At 43.3% G+C, this 16,992-nt stretch overlaps 2 protein-coding genes across 4 annotated transcripts; one reads left to right on the top strand and one right to left on the bottom strand.

Moving 5' to 3' along the window:
• Positions 1-444: 444 nt before the first annotated feature.
• LOC119889002 (mucin-5AC) lies at positions 445-10,043 on the bottom strand. Of its 2 annotated transcripts, none has more exons than XM_038699835.1 (3): positions 8,251-10,043; positions 5,615-5,929; positions 445-5,342 (listed from the first exon to the last, which is right to left on the bottom strand). In XM_038699835.1, the coding sequence occupies exons 1-3, from the start codon at positions 8,314-8,316 to the stop codon at positions 1,959-1,961; spliced, it is 3,765 nt and encodes a 1,254-aa protein (XP_038555763.1). In that variant the 5' UTR covers positions 8,317-10,043; the 3' UTR covers positions 445-1,958. The 2 variants fall into 2 exon arrangements, with proteins under 2 accessions (XP_038555763.1, XP_038555765.1); XM_038699837.1 differs by lacking the exon at positions 8,251-10,043 and adding an exon at positions 7,218-7,998.
• Positions 8,260-16,062, top strand: LOC119889003 (charged multivesicular body protein 1b-like). Of its 2 annotated transcripts, none has more exons than XM_038699838.1 (8): positions 8,260-8,356; positions 10,691-10,796; positions 12,344-12,490; positions 13,549-13,617; positions 13,720-13,827; positions 13,969-14,012; positions 14,269-14,341; positions 15,190-16,062. In XM_038699838.1, the coding sequence occupies exons 1-8, from the start codon at positions 8,301-8,303 to the stop codon at positions 15,235-15,237; spliced, it is 651 nt and encodes a 216-aa protein (XP_038555766.1). In that variant the 5' UTR covers positions 8,260-8,300; the 3' UTR covers positions 15,238-16,062. The 2 variants fall into 2 exon arrangements, with proteins under 2 accessions (XP_038555766.1, XP_038555767.1); XM_038699839.1 differs by lacking the exon at positions 8,260-8,356 and adding an exon at positions 10,170-10,325 and having other exon boundaries at positions 10,699-10,796.
• The last annotated feature ends 930 nt before the right edge of the window (positions 16,063-16,992 follow it).

Genomic DNA, 16,992 nt, shown 5'->3' with positions numbered 1-16,992 from the left:
ACGCACAAAAAGACACACATGTATATACACACTGTCTGGTCCCCTCCTCTCATCTCCCCTTTTGGTCTCACACCTCGCAAACCATACTCTTCGCACATTTACACATTGTTGAGCCTACTGTGTTGCGTAGACCGTGCGTCATTCGTGTCCAAACGCATCTAAAGGACAGGTGATTTGTGATAAGAGGCCTCAAACAGACAGAATTTCACAGCTTTGGTCGCTCTCCTGGGCACCATCGTGATTTGACGGTCACGCTTAAGTGGATCATTGCAGAGCGCAATCATGCGGAGGATACGTAAGCTGTGCAGCATGTTGTTTGGGGGAAAAGTGAAAGGGGGTAAATGAGAATGGAGCAAAAAGACAAGAAAAAAAGTGATCTTGGAATTCTTTTTCTCTTTGCAGTCAAGGCTTTTGAAAGAATTCAAATTCTCTTACATCAGAAGGTTTGTTGAGTTTCCCCTTTATTTTTATCAAAATGTACATGAATAAACTACAACAAAGGACTACATTAAGAAGACATCAAAACGGGCAGCAATAACAGGGGTCAACAACTGAACACACACCCCACCCAGCCCAAGGCCCACCCCATTAACACCCCCAGTGCAGTGAGATAAAGACATGCCAATGATGTCTCACATTTAGGCACTTGATTTCCCTACCGAACCATCTTTGGTCATAGTTGCTGTTGCACATCTTTGAACTTATATTTAAACAGGTTGGAGGTGGATTTAAACTTGTTTCATGTTGATCCTGACTGTGTGAATTAGAGGATGCTAATTCATGATGAGAGGAATCACACAACTTTGAATGTAATTCCTTCGTTTTAGACAGAGCTGCATCTGCCATGTTTAGAGATGATCCAAAGATGGTTATAACCTGATCACCTCCATAGAGTAAACTTTAGCATTAAATAAGTCAACACTAGATGGTACAGTACTTCACATGGTTACAGAAAGGACTCCACAAGGAAAAGGAATCAAGCACTACATCTTAACACAATTTACCTGAAAACAATGCAGTGTATCCGCACACGATATACTGTAATCAATACGCTGTACAGTCTATTGCAAAGGCATTGTTGTTGGCATTTTTCTGTAGGAACTAACCAGTCTGTTTACCACTGAGTATTATCTTGGAAACTCTTGAAAAAATAGATCAATTTTTATTAAATTAAAAGCCTTTGCTTTGACTTCAGGATGTGGTGTCTATATATTTAGCTACTCATGCATTGTCTGACTTTTTGTGCATACAGTAGACTGTATGTTTGCGTTTTGCACGTGTGTATTTGTTTGTGTGTTATGCATGCATGTGTGTGTTCTGATGAAAGTACTGTACACACTGGTAGAATTGTCCCTCTGTATTTTTTTCAGAATACACCCCTTCAGTAAAGGATTAACAAAGTTACATTAAACTTTTTAAGAAGCATAGTAGTCACACAGTATTTGGCAGTGAGAGAACAGTCCTAATTTATCCATGCACAATATCAACCACAGGCAAGGTCCACATTCTGAACAAACCCATTAAGAACAACACAGTAAGAACATGATAAGAGTGTACAAGAATTCAAGAACCTGGAAGTGTGTGTGCGTGCGTACATGTGTGTGTGTGTGTGTGTGTGTGTGTGTGTGCGTGTGTGTGTGAATGTCCACAGCACAGTTAGTTCCCAAGGGAGACCAAAGGGCTATGACTCATGCAGTGCATACAGCATTTTCTGGAATTTTAACAATATCGGAAGAATTATTATTTTCCCACAAAGCCCAGATAATTACATATAATCATGTTAGAACATTACAGTACTCCGGGAGTTTACTGTAAAAACCCACTCAGTCCCACCCCCATATGTCTATTATAGACCAAACAGTTTATCCCTGGATTATATTTCCATTCTCCAGTTTATTCCTTATAGTAAGCACCTTCCCCTGGCTCGACTGTGTGTTTTGTGTAATTACATGTGTGTGTTAGACTAGTCCAGTCTGTGTGTGCAAGTGTAAGGGGTACGGTTGGTAAAGCAGAGTTGATCCCCCTTGGGGTATGTAGTAGCTGCAGTAGCTGGGTTCAGCTAAATAGGGGGCACTGTGCTCAGCAAGGTATGGGGCAGGCTGATAGAAGCATGTCACATGATCTGTGTTGGGGATAATGTTCTGCTCTCCCAGAACCTTCAGTGCCAGCACTGTGATCATGTTCAGTGTCTGACGCCTCTCATGTCCCATCAGACACACTGTGCTGTCGTCTACCACGCGACGCAGCGTCATCAGGTACTGGTACTTGCTTCTCTCCTCGCCGATAAAGTGGTTCTTCAAGTAGGACAGGATCTTCCTCTGCTGTTCCTGCACGTCAGGGAAATCGATGAAGAAGCGTGAGCACATGTAGCGCTCCAGTGTCTTTATCTGAGTCTCGCTGGCAGGTCGGTAGTCCCTGACCAATAGGTTGCTGTATTTCAACAAGCCACCACCTCGAATCTCCTCAGGGTTCCTGGTAGCGATTAGGCGGTAGCGCAGGTGGTCCATGGCCGCCTCAAAGTCTCCATACATGCTCTCTGCCAGGACCTCAACAGCAGGGACCGAGCCAGATGCCTGTGGAGCATTGCTCTGTTCAGGCATGTCTGATGTTACCTTAGGGGCCTCTTTGTTCTCAGGCACGGAGTTGGATGCCTCGTCGGCTATTGGAGGGGCACATTCCCCTGGGCCTTCAGACTGAGAGTGGGGCAGCCCATGTGAGGTTGAGCTTGGGATTGTGATTGGAAAAGAAACAGGCTCTGCAACCTGAGGCAATGATGAGATATAATCTGGTTCCTTTTTATCCTCCAACTGTAGGAGAGGGATTCCCAGCTGAGGGGAGGACTCTTTAATCTGTTCCTCGCTGTCAGTGTTCAGTATCAAAGGCTCCATGTCTGAAGATACCTGAGGTACAAGGTCCTCTGACTCCACTGGCGGAGTGAGGCAGAGGAGGGGAGGGCTGAGGCAAGGGGAAGGGGAGCTAAGACAGAGTGGGGGAGGGCTGAGGCTAAGCATAGGAGGGGTGAGGTAAGGTGGTGAGCTGAGGCAGGATGAGGTAGGGCTGCAACTTAAGGGTGGAGAGCTAAAGCTGGTAGCAGGGCTGATCGGAGATGGGAGGCAGTGAGAGGGAGGGGTCAGACATGGGGGAGGGCTGAAACTGGGGGGTGAGGGAGTGAAGCAGGGAGGGGAAAGACTGAGTATGGGAGTGGTGAGACAGGAAACAGGAGGGGAGACACAGTGGGAAGAAGAGGGTGAACTAAGTGTGGTCTCTTGTAGGCTGTCGTTTGGCTGATTCAAGTCCATCTTTTTGGTCAGTAGTTCTCTATTATTATCTTCATCACTGAACTCAACTTCTGAGGTATGTACAGGTTCTTGGGTGTTTGTATCAGTGTGTGAAACTAACGTGTCTGCTGAGTCAAGAGGCTCTGATTGTTTCGGTAGAGGGGCAGTTTCTCTAGGGGAGGACTGGCTTAGCTCATCAAAAGCCACATGTGTAGATGGTGTCTCTTTTAGGATCTGAACACTTGAAATCTCTGTGCTTTGCTCAGGAGATGGTGGCTCTTGGAGTAAAGCAGACATGGGATCCACAGCAGATGTGGATATTATATCAGGGGCTGGATCAGGAGCTGAGGTAAGGTCTAGGTTTGAAGCTAGGTTACTGGAAGGGTTGGATTCAGGACCAGGGCTTGTTTTAGTAGAGATACTGGTTGTTAGGGTAGCTGTAGGGTCTGAACTAGGAGATGTTGGCTTTGAGTCGACAGCTAGCTCAGGTTCAGGGCTAGGGCAGGGATTTGGATCTAGACAGGGTGCTATGACAGGTTCGCTTTCAGAGACTGGACTCGGGTAAGGATTGGGGGTAAACTTCCTACACATCCTCCGAGGGGGTTTGGGAGAGGAGTGTTTGAGCACCACCATGTGAGATAATCTGTCTGAGGCCTTACAAGAGGGAGAAGAGGAGGTCTTTTTGTCAGAAACAAGGCCAGGTGGTGCAGGTAAAATATCCTGAGTATCTGGAGGGCTGATGGCATCAAGTGTGTTAGGTGTTTTATCTGCGTTATCTGTGTGTAGTGTTCTGCACATCTCCAGTGTTTCCCGTGTGCCAGTAGGCTGTGTGTCGTGAAGAGATGTGGAAGAGGTGGAGCAGGAACAATCAATACCCTGTGTGTCTTCTAAGTTGTTTTCTTCTGATGCTAAAACCTCTTCTGTCATTTCACTTATTTCTGTGTCATTTTCCCTCTCTGCATGCTCTCCCGTCTCTGTTTCTACTTTTCTCTCATCTGCTAACTGTGTCTGTGTCTTTTCATGTGAAGATGTGCTAGAGTCTGGAGCTGACACATGTTGTGTTTTATCATTCTCGTTGCTTCTCTGATCCTCACTGAAACACTTGGAGAGGTCTGTACTGTGCCATTCTTCTGCCAGGTTTAGAGACTCTGTCTGGGTTTTGTTTGAGGTTTTTGGCAGCTCGGACTGTCCCATCTGCTCTGTGAGTTCTTCCTGTTCATCAGGGGGTTTCGTGTGGTGAGACTGTTCTTTCTGGACAGAGAGTTGCTTGTGATTTGAATCTGCTGGTTGTTGGCCGTCAAGGGGCCGGGTTTGCTCTGACTGTTCTACCTTTGTTGAGCATTTGGTCTTGTCCGAGAGCTCTGGCTCATGTATGAGTTCAATCTGTGCTGGTGGTTCAGCTTTCTCAGAAGTTTGTTTCTTTTCTGACAAAAGGTTTAGAGATGTCTCGTCAGAGAAGTCTGTCTCATTGAAGATTTTGCTGTGTTCTGACGCTTCTTTCAGCTCTGTAGGTGTTTTCTCTTTGTTGTCTGTTTCAACTTTGGAGGGTTTTGTCTGGTTTGAATGTTCAGCTTGTTGTGATAGTTCTGTCTGGGACTCATTTTCACGTGCCTCCTCTCTCTGTTGTGTCTGGCTGATCTGACCCCCGTCTTTGCTGGATAAGTCTCTACCAGTGGACGTCTCTGTTTCTGGGGCAGTGGCCTGTTTGAGCAGAGAGGGAGAGCCTTTATTCTGATTCTCTGCAGGCTGGTCCTTAAGATCAACAGTATTGTTTTTGTGCTGTGACTCCTGCTGCATGTAGGACTCCAGGAGACGATCCAGAATGATCTGGAAGGAATCAACGCTGAACTCAAACTGCCGTCTCAGCGTGCTCACAAATTTGAGCTCCAGGTTTTTTCCACTGTTGTTTGAGAGTGAGATGAGGCTCCAGCGGTCGTGTTCATTGAAGACCTTGACCATTTTCTGGACATAGGCCTCCTTCATTGTAGCACTGCTGATCCGCTCCCTGTTGACCCCAGCAGGTAGGTAATCCAGCAAGCAGCCCAGCACAGACTCTTTGATTACCTGGGAGGAGAAGAGGTCAACAACATGACAGCTACAACTAATGACTGCAATATGAGGGCAATTTTGCTTTTATCATTAAATTGAATATTGTGATGCTCTTGTGGTTTAGTTTGCTGTATAATGCAGTGAAAATATATATAAAAAACAGTACTGATTCAACCTTATGGTAAAATGTTGCACAGTTAAATTACGGTTAATACAATAATATCATTACTTCAACACTATACATTGACCTGCTTCTTTTCCCTAAGCGAGCAGTATAGTAATCATACCTGGAACTCCTCCTGACTGGGCAACTCCACTCCAAAGATGATGTCCAGGTCCTTGTAGCTCGTTCCGTTGTCTCGGACGAGGACGTGGGATGCCGTGGATCCGTTCAGACGCACATCTCTTACTGTGATTCCCTGCTTCTGCAGCCTGGCCCTCACAGCTATGATGATATCTCGGGGACGCAGCTCCAATGTGGGAAAGTTCCCACGGCCGTGGATTGGAACCACTTCTGACAAAACCTGGTGGAGAACCTCCACCTGCTCGGCATTCAGGCTGTGGAACCGCTGACTGGATTTGGTTTCAGACATACTGCTGCCCTGAAGGGAGGGAAGGAGGATGTCAATAAAAGTTTGACAACTCCCCAACAAAATGTGCTGTGTGTTTAACTCTCTCGCTCTCTCTGTCTCACACACACTTAGCACTCAATCACACTCATATGCACACTCCCTGCCAGTATGCTGTCCACAAGTCACAGCTTGGTTGACAGCTTTTCCACAATGCTAATGTAACTGCTGTGTTGACGAGCGGACACATGGCGCGATCCACATAGATGTGCTTTGCATAAATATTCTTCCACTGCTCAACCAGATCATAACAAATTAAGAGGAAGTGTTTGATTAGAATCACAGAATCTGAAACGCATTACAGTATTTACCCCACAAGACTTCAATCACACTTGTTAAAATCCCTTTAACAAGTTCTTTCAACATTACACAGAATAACAATAAAAACTGACTTGCACTCAATTATTGTGTAAAATAATAATAATAACAACTCAACTAAATCTTTGTTTATTGATTGTTTCTACCAGAGGAGCAAGGGTTAAGCTGAATGAGTCATCACCAGCAGACTGCATTAATCACACCAACGTCACTAATTAAAGACACACATCTGTTTTTGTGTCCGTGTGCAGCACATGATGTGTACACATTACAAACAATGACTCCGTACACACATTCATGTCAGTGCACACAAGCTTTTGTAAACACATTTTGTAAAGTGTAACACTAATTGGAACAAAGTGCGATATAATATCAGGCAATTATTTTTGTTTGGCTTTTCACATGTGTAATCCTTCTGGCAGTCAACGCACGCAGCCTCTGCATCCATCGAGTCCATCAATCAATTTCTACAAACTAGACATATTTTTCAATAAACCAAACAACATTTGCCTAACCAAGTCAGAAGAGTCTCTGTTATAGGATTGGGTGTGGGTGCATGTGAAAGTGTTTCAGGGGATGAGTGCTCATGTTTGAGTGTGCAACTGTGGTTCATAGCAGCCCATTATGATCTACTGTTTGCTTTAATCAATAGATGTCACTCAGTGCTACAGCTCAACGCTACTGATTGCTATGATTTGTCAATACTAGCAGGGTAAACATTGGGATTCTAATGAGCAGTAATGGGATGCTCTCTGGTAGCAGTTTGTCAGACATCAGAGGGCTGCAGTCTGTTACAACCACAAACAATCTATTATATGGAGTGTTTAGAAATCCTCTAATTCATGTAGTACACATTTCAACAAACAGTACTTTACTCCAGGGCATCTGTAAAGCTACAAAAGGCAGCCTCTCTGCTCATTTAAAAAGAACTGAGTATGCTTACCAGAAGACAAAGAAGTTGATTCTGAGAACACAAAGCCCTTAAAAAACTGCTGTGGATGAGAAATCTGCCTGTGCATCGTTTTAATAAGCTGAACTTGGCAAAAATTGTATTTGCACGTCCAGAGGCGATGAAAATTCAGTTCCAGATGTTGACACTGATCATATACAGGAAACAATGCGTTGAGGAGGCAGAGAGGCACTGCGGGACTGTTTTCCAGCTAGCCCCTGTCTCTCCCCCCTCCCCTTTCACACTCTTCTGCAAACTTGAGTGACTCATCCGGGCGTATCGGCTCAGCTCGCACATAATCTATGGCCACTGAAAAGCCAACAAATCTGAGGGTGTCATGTATACTGGACTAAATCTAAAGCAAACACAAACAATAACGCTCAGTAAACTTAGGTTGCTGTCTCTAGTTTAAAAACTATAAAGGAGTATACAAGAAAAAAAGTCTGTCCTGTGTATAGAAAACTAGATAAAGCCAGAGTAGCCCTATGTGTCCCTGACTTTTTAAAATGATACACTGATCTTGTATGTATCTAAATTTCCTTTTTTTCCTCTTCCATTTAACTAAACAGCTATGATTTTATGAACTGTGGATCAGCAACTCAGTGTTTGTTGTGTTATAATGCAAAATGTTTTATCTACTGACCAAACATTTTGTATAAAATCTTTAAAATGTTACTGCTAGCCCTGACAATACTTTTCTAAAAACAATGGGAGTTGTTTCCCCATCAAATAACCACCAACTGGAGGTTATAGTTTGTCTTCTGAACAGTTTCACAGCCCATCACTACTGGACCTGCTCCAGCGCCCTGCTGAATTTCACTCTGCCCTGCTGGTCTTCACTCTAATCACCTAATCATGCATTTACTTACTCCTGAGATACCAGGTGAGGGCAATTAACCGCAATTGAGTGTCAGCCAGGATAAAGAGCAGGCGCACTTCTGAGTACCAGGATTAAAAGCACATTAGATACCATGCAGCCACACAAGACTGAATTATCCAACTTTCCAGAGCTGAAGGCTCTTCTTACCTGTTGCTGGTGCATTTGAGGGAGCGACTGGCTCCTCGCTGGGCAGTAGAATGAAACCCTGCGCATCCACCGAGCTTCAGGTCCGGAGAGTATGTGTCTTTAGTAGGTGGGCTTGTTTTTCTTTTAAAGTCCCTACCCACTCCGCTTAGACTTGGTACTGATGCGGCTCTGTCTCTTATAAGGCATGTGAGGCTAGAATCGGTGCGCGAGTTCATTCGGGCGCTGTCCAGGAGCTCGCGTGGTGCTGAAATGAAGACCGGAATGAGTCCTCGCGCTCTTGTTTTCTCCTCCGGCCGCCCGGAGCGTAACGCAGTTTCCATAGCGACCTGCCGTCATTCAGTTATGACTGGGGGGGAGTGTGTGTGTGTGTGTGTGTGTGTGTGTGTGTGTGTGTACACCAGTCTATGGTCACAATAATGGTGGTGGAGTTGTGTCGTGCTGGTGGCGCGAGCGACATTAACAGGTGTAATATAATTAAAGTGTGTGCTCCATGTCTTAAAAATAAAAGTTTAAAATACGAGCAAAATCCAGGACCAGTGAGACTGAACCTTTAGCTAAAACATGTGTAGCCTACTGCCCGAAGGAAGGGCTGCACAGACTTATAACCCAAGTAGGTCGGTTGAATGGAGAAGCACTTTATTGTGTTCCTGTGTTTATGGTATAAAGGGGAGTTAAAATGGCGTGAAATCACAGTGTAACCTCAACTGTTACCCCTAGGCTGTGCTGGGGTTGTGGCCGGGACCTCTGTGTTTGGGTTATGCAGCTAGCTCAAACCTCGGGGAGACTAACCTCGGAGGACCCTGCTATTTTAAAACAACTCTCATTCAGTTCTTCACTCACGCACACATTCATATCTAGTGCTGTGTCCATTCAGACTATCAGTGGATACAGTATGAGTCATCCATCCTGCTCCCTCCCCCCTGACCCAGCCGTTAAACCCCCTCCTCAGCCCCCTCCGGCTGGCCGGTGAACGCACACACCGAAACCTTTTTTTCCTCTCTCCGGACAAACCAATGATCCTGTTTCTCCTCGTGCTGCGTTTTATTGCCGTCTGTTCCATCTCTTCAGCACCAACAGCCTAATAAGTCCCTATGTTCCCGACTGTGTCCCCATCAGCTCACAGACCAATTCAGACTACAATCCTCTCAAAACTTTACAAACCACGGTTACAGATGACCTACTCTTTGATGCATCGGACATAACGTGGAAGAGACATGATTGAAAGCGTTAAGGCAAACAACTCCGTAGAAAAGGTCAATTTACTCCTTCACTAAAAAAAAGCACAACTGACGTCACTAGACGTGTACCACAACCTACCGATACCGGGTACAAACTATTTTTAGCCTGGATGGAACTTGTCTGCTTTGGACACGCGCGCCAGTCCACTTCTCGAACAGTCGTGACGTAGGAGGCGCGAGCACGCCATGTAAAATCGTGACAGTGTGACGACGGTGAAAGGTAGCGACCGTGTTCAAAGATAAAGGTAAGTCAAGATAGTTCACACACCATAGTCTAGCCTGGAGAGTAGGTGGTCTGGTGGCCTCATGGCTATGTGTCCAGCCATCGTTCCAGCAAATCGATGCAGTTGACCAGTAAAAACGATAATGTCATATATCACATGGACCCTTTCTCACAAGTAGTCATTTGTTAGATATATTATACAAAACAGATAAGATATGAAGAGAAATTCATGAATAGTATGTACTGCAAAACAAACAACGCGCTGCGCATGCGTCCGTGAGAGCACCTGATTTTTTACGTTTCAAAATCTGTTTACAAATTTTTTTTCTTACCTAAATAAATTACAAAAGCTCTCCTGAAGTAAAAACAAAAACAAAACCTCTGTTCAGAAAATTACGAGACAGTCGTTTTGACTGCATAACTGATTTTAAGCAAATGCGGAAGTACGTGTAAGTGGAGCCTCTCGCCTCGCTACAGTGACGAATGTACGCTAGCTTGAAAAAAATCAAAACAAACAATTCTGAAGTGAGTGCGTGGATGCTACTTTGTGTCAGTACATAACTAGATTGAGTGTTTGTCTCAGAAAGAGGCCTTCATCATGTCGAATATGGAGAGTATCCTTTCCTGAGAAGTCTAACATGCATAAAGGTGGATAGCCTACAGTTAGTTACCAGCAGTAGACAAATGTAAGCTGGGTTTGGCAACGTTAGCTTCTCCTGTTATGCAGTAGCTTATAAGCTTCTGTCCAGTCATTCAGTGATGAAGGGAAACAGTAGTAGGCTAACATGGCTAGCTCGCCTACCTGAATTTATGACTCTTTATTTACATTTTTACTTGTCTAGGTAAAACAATTAGTCTTACCTGCACTGAGTTGGACTGAATTAGCTCAGTGTCTTTGGGTGCTTTAGTCTATATTTAGTATATGTGTCATAATTCTAATTTATTAACGTTTCATTACTAAAATCAACCCCTTGACCAGCCATTCAGAACACTTGTTCAACCTCAAGTTTGCTGCCAAGGAGCTACAGCGCAACTCCAAGAAATGTGACAAAGAGGAAAAGGCAGAAAAGGCTAAAGTGAAGCAGGTTGGCTTGTTATGTTGTGGATTTTATAGAGACCAGTATCCAGTGACAATCTGAGTGATTAGTGCAGCTACAGTCTGTAATACAGTCCCTTCTAAAAGTATTGGAACGGTAAGGCAAATTCCTTTGGTTTTGTTGTTCACTGAAGACATTTGGGTTTAAGATCAAAAGATGAGTATGAGACAAGAGTTCAGAATTTCAGCTTTCATTTCCTGGAATTCACATCTAGATGTGTTAAACAACTCAGGACATACCACCCTTTGTTTGAACCCACCCATTTTTTAAGTGAGCAAAACTATTGGAACATGTGACTGACAGATGTTTCTTGTTGCCCAGGTGTTGCCTTTTAGGTTGATAGTCCAAAAATTAAATAGCTCTGCATGACTAGTCTAAGTTTTCATCCTTGGTTCAAACCTATAAAGACTGCATTTCCTGTTAAAGAGGATAAACCAACATGAAGATCAGAGAGCTGTCTGTGGGAGAAAAGCAAGCCATTGTCAAGCTGAGAAAAGAAAGAAAATCGACCAGAGCCGTTGGACAAACATTGGGCATAGCAAGCACAACAATTTGGAATGTCCTGAAAAAGAGAGAAACTACTGGTGTAGTGAGCAACAGATGTCCAACAGGTCGGTCAAGGAAAACAACAGTAGTTGATGACAGAAATATGGTGAGAGCTGTGAAGAAAACTCCCAAAACATCAGTACCTGACATCACCAACGACCTCCAAGGGTGCAGGGGTGAAGGTATCACAATCCACTGTTCGAAGAAGACTCAGAGAGCAGAAATATAGAGGACACACCACAAACCACTCATCAGCAGGGTGTGCATGGCTGCTTCTGGAACAGGCTCATTAATATTTATTGATGATGTAACTGATGATGGTAGCAGCAGAATGAGTTCAGAAGTGGACAGAAACATTTTGTCTGCCAATGTACGGAGAAATGCATTTAAACTAATCGGGAGGAAGTTTATCATGTAGCAGGACAATGACCCAAAGAACACTGCCAACAAAACAAAGGACTTCATCAGGGGAAAAAGTGGAAGGTTTTAGACTGGCCAAGTCAATCATCTGACCTTAACTCAACAGAGCTGCACTTCACCTCCTTAAGAGGAGACTGAAGGGAGAAACCCCCCGAAACAAACAAGAAATGAAAGAAGCTGCGGTAAAAGCCTGGAATAGCATCACAAATGAAGAATGCAACAGTTTGGTGATGTCGATGGGTCGCAGGCTTGAGGCAGTTATTGCAAGCAAGGGTTATACCACCAAATGTTATTTACTTTAAGATTTGTTATTCCATTACTTTTGCTCACCTAAGAATGCTGTGGTCTAATACAAACGGTGATATGTCCTGAGTTGTTTCACACATCTAGATGTGAATACCAGGAAATAAAAGCTGAAATTCTGAACTCTTGTCTCATACTCATCTTTAGATCTTAAACCCAAATGTCTTCAGTGAACAACAAAAACAAAGGAATTTTCCTTACCGTTACAATACTTTTGGAGGGGACTGTATGTTTGTGTATGAACTCCTCTTTCCTTTGTTTCTCAGGCAATCCAGAAGGGTAATATGGAGGCAGCCAGGATCCATGCAGAGAACGCCATCCGTCAGAAGCATCAGTCCATTAACTTTTTGAGGATTAGTGCACGTGTGGATGCTGTGGCGTCTAGGGTCCAGACTGCTGTCACTATGAACCAGGTCAGGCTTGCTGGCCAGTGGTTTGTAGAAGACATGTCTTGCTTTGTGATGTTACGTAAAGCAGTTCAATGACAGCCAGTGGAAAAACATACCTAATCCTTTGGCTGCAGCCAAACATCCATCTTTCAAGATAACCTCTTATTCGGAGTATTGCCCGATAATTTGAAGTAGAGGAAATGTAAAGGGTTTGTACTGTCTGCTGTAGTGAAAAATTAGCTCAACCACCTCCTTGCAGGTAGATATCTTAAGAATGACCCCCTGTATTCACTGATAAAGATGTAGAAATTACATGGCTTTTACCTGATAGTAGTTATATTGGTATAAATGTGGACCTACATACATCCATGCATACATATGTATAGGCTATATATCTTATTTGAGAAGAGTGTAACCATTTCAGGGTAGAATGTCCGAAGTAGTCTTTCATTAAGATTTACCGAACCAAAGGTTTACACAAAGGAGACAGAGGGAGTGAGAGTGAGCAAAAAAGGCTAGCAGACATGCAAACAAAAAGCCATCAATTACATAATGTCATTAGATGTGCTTCAGACTTTAGGCTTTTAGCTTCTCGCTCATATGAGAGTGACAGCCTCTTTAAATTGCTTTAATTCAGGTTCACTGTAGGACAGGCATTATTTCATATAATAGAACTTATTAGTGTCTATAGAAATGGAAGCACAGTGTGAGATGGTATTGTTGAAAAACACCTCTGTATGTTGTAATACTGCTGTCTGTCTTTTCATAAAACATGAACACAATAGCATTCATGATAATCCCCTTTACCATAATTTGGACAACTATTGTCAGGTTAACTAGCTTAATCCTTGAAATATTAGGGAAGCAGAGGTAGTCATGGCAAAGTGTCTGATCTAAAAGGTAAAAGTGACACCTAGTGGAAATAAAAGGATATGTCACTCTAAGCAGTGCCATCCCAGCAGCCATCTCTCGGTCTGATTTCAAATACCCGACTCTTGTTTTGAATTGCAGCAAATCAGACCAGTAAAACGTGAGAAGACAACAGAGGCTTCAACACTTTATGTAACATGTTTTTTGCCCAGGTATCTAAATCCATGTCGGGAGTGGTCAAGTCCATGGATGCTACTCTGAAAAGCATGAATCTGGAGAAGGTAAAAAACACAAGCGCAGACAGACACATAGACAAAGTGAGACAAAATATGTTCATTAAGATTTTCTAAGTATTTTTTTCCCCCATCGATCTCTCTTTACAGATCTCTGCATTAATGGACAAGTTTGAAAACCAATTTGAAACTCTGGATGTGCAGACAGCGCAAATGGAAGACACAATGGGCAACACAACTACTCTGACTACACCTCAGGTACTAAGCACTGTCCTCTTACAACCTGGGGGCACTATGCTCCCTTGGCCACTTATGAAGGCAGGCTTAACCCCAGTAATAATTCAAACACTGAATCCTGTAAACACATATTTTTGAAATTACTGTTTGCTTGGTCCTTAGAATGAAGTGGATCTGCTTTTACATAAGATGGCTGATGAAGCAGGGTGAGTATGGCCCATATCTCCAAACAATTTGAAAACATAATTAACTGTTTATACTTTATTTAAATGATGTTCATATTCAAATCTAGGAATTAGGCTTCCTTGTAATACAAAAAGCCCATCAAGATTTATTCCAAAAATATGTGATGTGACATCAGAATGACTTTAATAACCCCCATTTTTTAAATTTCTGTAAGAGCTAAGCAGCCAAGGAGAAATTATGGTTAAACCTTTCCTGTGTATTTTCCCTTTTTTATAGGTTGGATCTTAACCTGGAGCTTCCTGCAGGCCAGACTTCCTCACTGGCTTCATCTGTGGCGTCGACTGAGCAGGTAACGCTTCCACTCTTATCATTATGTCGTCGCTATTTTTGGTGTTTTGCATCCCAGAAACAGAATTCACACATTATCTTCAGTGTCTTTGGCAGTCTCATCTGCACACATGGGCTAGTGTCACCCAAATGGAAATGCAAAGTGATTCTCCACTGGAGCACTCACTTGAATTATGTACAGTACGGAGGTTTGAACACTGACAAGTTTTGACAATGAACAAGTTTTGACAATGAACAAAAATGTTAAAATATCCGCAGGAAGGAGCTGAAAGCACTCCTGCAGCCTAATACACGCTGCTCAACATGTTTCACCAAGAATGGCTAAAACACATGGCCTCTGGTGGAGCTAACAACCTCATGGAGAGTGTTAGTTTGACACTGGAGCCTTTTTTAAACAATGACTCTTTGGAACATTGTGATCATACAGATCGACAGCGGGAAGGTGGATTACGTGGCAGGAAGAGTTGTTCCTAAAGACGTTTTCCATTATGACAACTCACCAGTGGAATCCACTGTAACAAACATAATTCAAGCTGACCGCAGCCGCTGTTTGTTAGGGACATAACTAGAAACTTTATGCCTTCACTTTCCACGCCTACAAGGGTTGAGTGATACTCTGAGAAGTATCACTTTTTCTGACTCGAGGCACTGTCTAAACCTAGAATTATATTAATGAGTTTATAGCCACTAATGCAATAATAAAACAGATATTTTAGGTTTTAAAAGTGATTGAATTTGAGATGAAAATATTTGTCTCAAAATGTTGGACTGCTGGCGTTTGTAAGACCAATACAAGTTTATCTTTGTGTAGATGTCCCCTTTACGATTTTAACTGTTTTGTGTTATCAGGATGAGCTCTCCCAGAGGCTGTCCAGACTGCGAGAACAGGTGTCATAATGATGTAGAAAATTACAAGATCAGGAGGAGGGAGAAGAGCAGGGAGTGAAACATTGGAGAATAAACAAAGAAGGTGCCATGTGCCTGCAAGCTCTGTGCCCTCGTCTGTGTTCCAGGTTTGTACTTTTGTGAGAAATAAAAGGAGCTGTCTAAACGCAGAAGAGGACGGAGATGGGGGGGGGGACCCAGGATACTTACAGTCCTGGTATTAACTGCATACCATACAGTCCTTCCACAATTATGTTCATTTGCACACTCATATTTAACATGGATTCTGATTATTAGCTCAGCAATAGGACACTGCTGTGCTGGTATGTGGTGTGTGTTTTTTTTTTTTTTTTTAAGGTGGTACAAATTGGATATATTCTTCAATAGAAATTTATGCGCTAATTGTTGAGAAGAAAACAATTGTTTAACGCTTTATAACTAATACCCTATTCCAAACTGGTTGCACACTGTGTATAAAATGCAATTTTTTATTTATTTATTTATTTGTGTGCGTATGTATTTATTTACTGACTGACTTGGTATGGAGAAGAGCATGCTTCTAACCATTTTGTCTGACCTGCATGTCTGAGGATGTGGGGACCTCTAGATTGTTGCCTTGTCTGTTTCTGTTTTGCTCTGAAATTTTGGCTGTAGTGCTGAACCATAAACTTGTTTAATTTTGTTATATTTTAATCCAAAAGAGGGCTCATTGTTAATGTTTGCTTTGGAGAAAGCTGGAATATTACTGATTTTCTGCATGTAGCGGTAACCACTGGCTCACCACTCACTTACATGCAAAGACGTGGTCATTAAAAGAGTATAACATTTGACTTGTCACATTCTTGTCAGTTTATTGCTGTGTTATGGGCAAAGTATGCATCCCTGCATGCTCCTCTGTCCCTCCTTTTTTCCATTTGACCCCTCCCGTTTCTCTCCTCCAACAGGGAACAGATGAGAGGTCAAAGGTGTCACCTGTAGAGGAAGCGGCCTTCTGCCGCTCGCATGCCAGTGCCTCATTACATACACACACACACACGCACCCCATATCCCAGGGGTAGACTCAGCTGGGAGCCATTACAGGTGCTGTCCAAACACACACAAATATCTATACATGAACACACCCGCAACCCCCGTAGCTGATGGGAGTCTTCCAGAGTGACACTCAGCCACCTCTGACCCTTTCTGTGTCCTTCCTAATCATCATCAGCACACACTTAACTACATTCACAATCATCATCAGTGCCCCCAGACTGACACAAGTCTCTATTTTGCCTGTTATGCACATACTACTTCGAGTCCTCAGTTGTTATAGTTATCCAAAAAAACACTGGCCCCAGTGATCCAACAGCTGTCAGTCATTTCTGCCAGGAGTTAATCACCTGAAATTAAAATGCCATGTCCCTCTGCTGTCAGAGCCACAAAATCTATTTGGTGAGTTTTGTTTTAAAATTTATTTTTAACCTGCACTGGTCATGTCTTTAAGTATGATTAAAGACATGACCAGTCTTTCATGGCCTATTTTTTTTTCTCTCCGCTTTGTGCATCTCAACATATGTGCAGGGATGCTTCTTCCAGATGTGCTGAAGCCAGATCCTGCATGCACACTGCTCTGGGGGAAACCTGTGTTTGTACATGTCTGTGTGTCAGGTGTTGATATCTAGTGGCTTTCTTCCCCACTCCTAGAGGAGTGGTACTTGCTGACAGGCAGGGATCCGGTGGGCCGGTGGTCTTGTCCCCGTGGCCGACCTGTCGGTTTCTGCACAGGGG

Source organism: Micropterus salmoides, unplaced genomic scaffold (assembly GCF_014851395.1).
Source record: "Micropterus salmoides isolate LMB-PRFRI ecotype aquatic unplaced genomic scaffold, ASM1485139v1 Ms_hic_scaffold_5, whole genome shotgun sequence".
Classification (NCBI taxonomy): Eukaryota; Metazoa; Chordata; class Actinopteri; order Centrarchiformes; family Centrarchidae; genus Micropterus; species Micropterus salmoides.
Note: the sequence above shows the minus strand (reverse complement) of the source record. Positions and strands in the feature narration are given on the sequence as shown.

What these genes read in the sequence shown, in the direction of transcription:
- LOC119889002 (XM_038699835.1), bottom strand. Translation starts at nt 8,316, where the DNA reads ATGCGCAGGGTTTCATTCTACTGCCCAGCGAGGAGCCAGTCGCTCCCT. An exon ending in CTCAAATGCACCAGCAACAG is followed by an intron (nt 5,930 to 8,250) that starts GTAAGAAGAGCC and finishes CCCTCCCTTCAG; the next exon opens with GGCAGCAGTATGTCTGAAAC. An exon ending in CCAGTCAGGAGGAGTTCCAG is followed by an intron (nt 5,343 to 5,614) that starts GTATGATTACTA and finishes TTCTCCTCCCAG; the next exon opens with GTAATCAAAGAGTCTGTGCT.
- LOC119889003 (XM_038699838.1), top strand. Translation starts at nt 8,301, where the DNA reads ATGAAACCCTGCGCATCCACCGAGCTTCAGGTCCGGAGAGTATGTGTC. An exon ending in CTGCTGTCACTATGAACCAG is followed by an intron (nt 12,491 to 13,548) that starts GTCAGGCTTGCT and finishes TTTTTTGCCCAG; the next exon opens with GTATCTAAATCCATGTCGGG. An exon ending in CTACTCTGACTACACCTCAG is followed by an intron (nt 13,828 to 13,968) that starts GTACTAAGCACT and finishes CTTGGTCCTTAG; the next exon opens with AATGAAGTGGATCTGCTTTT.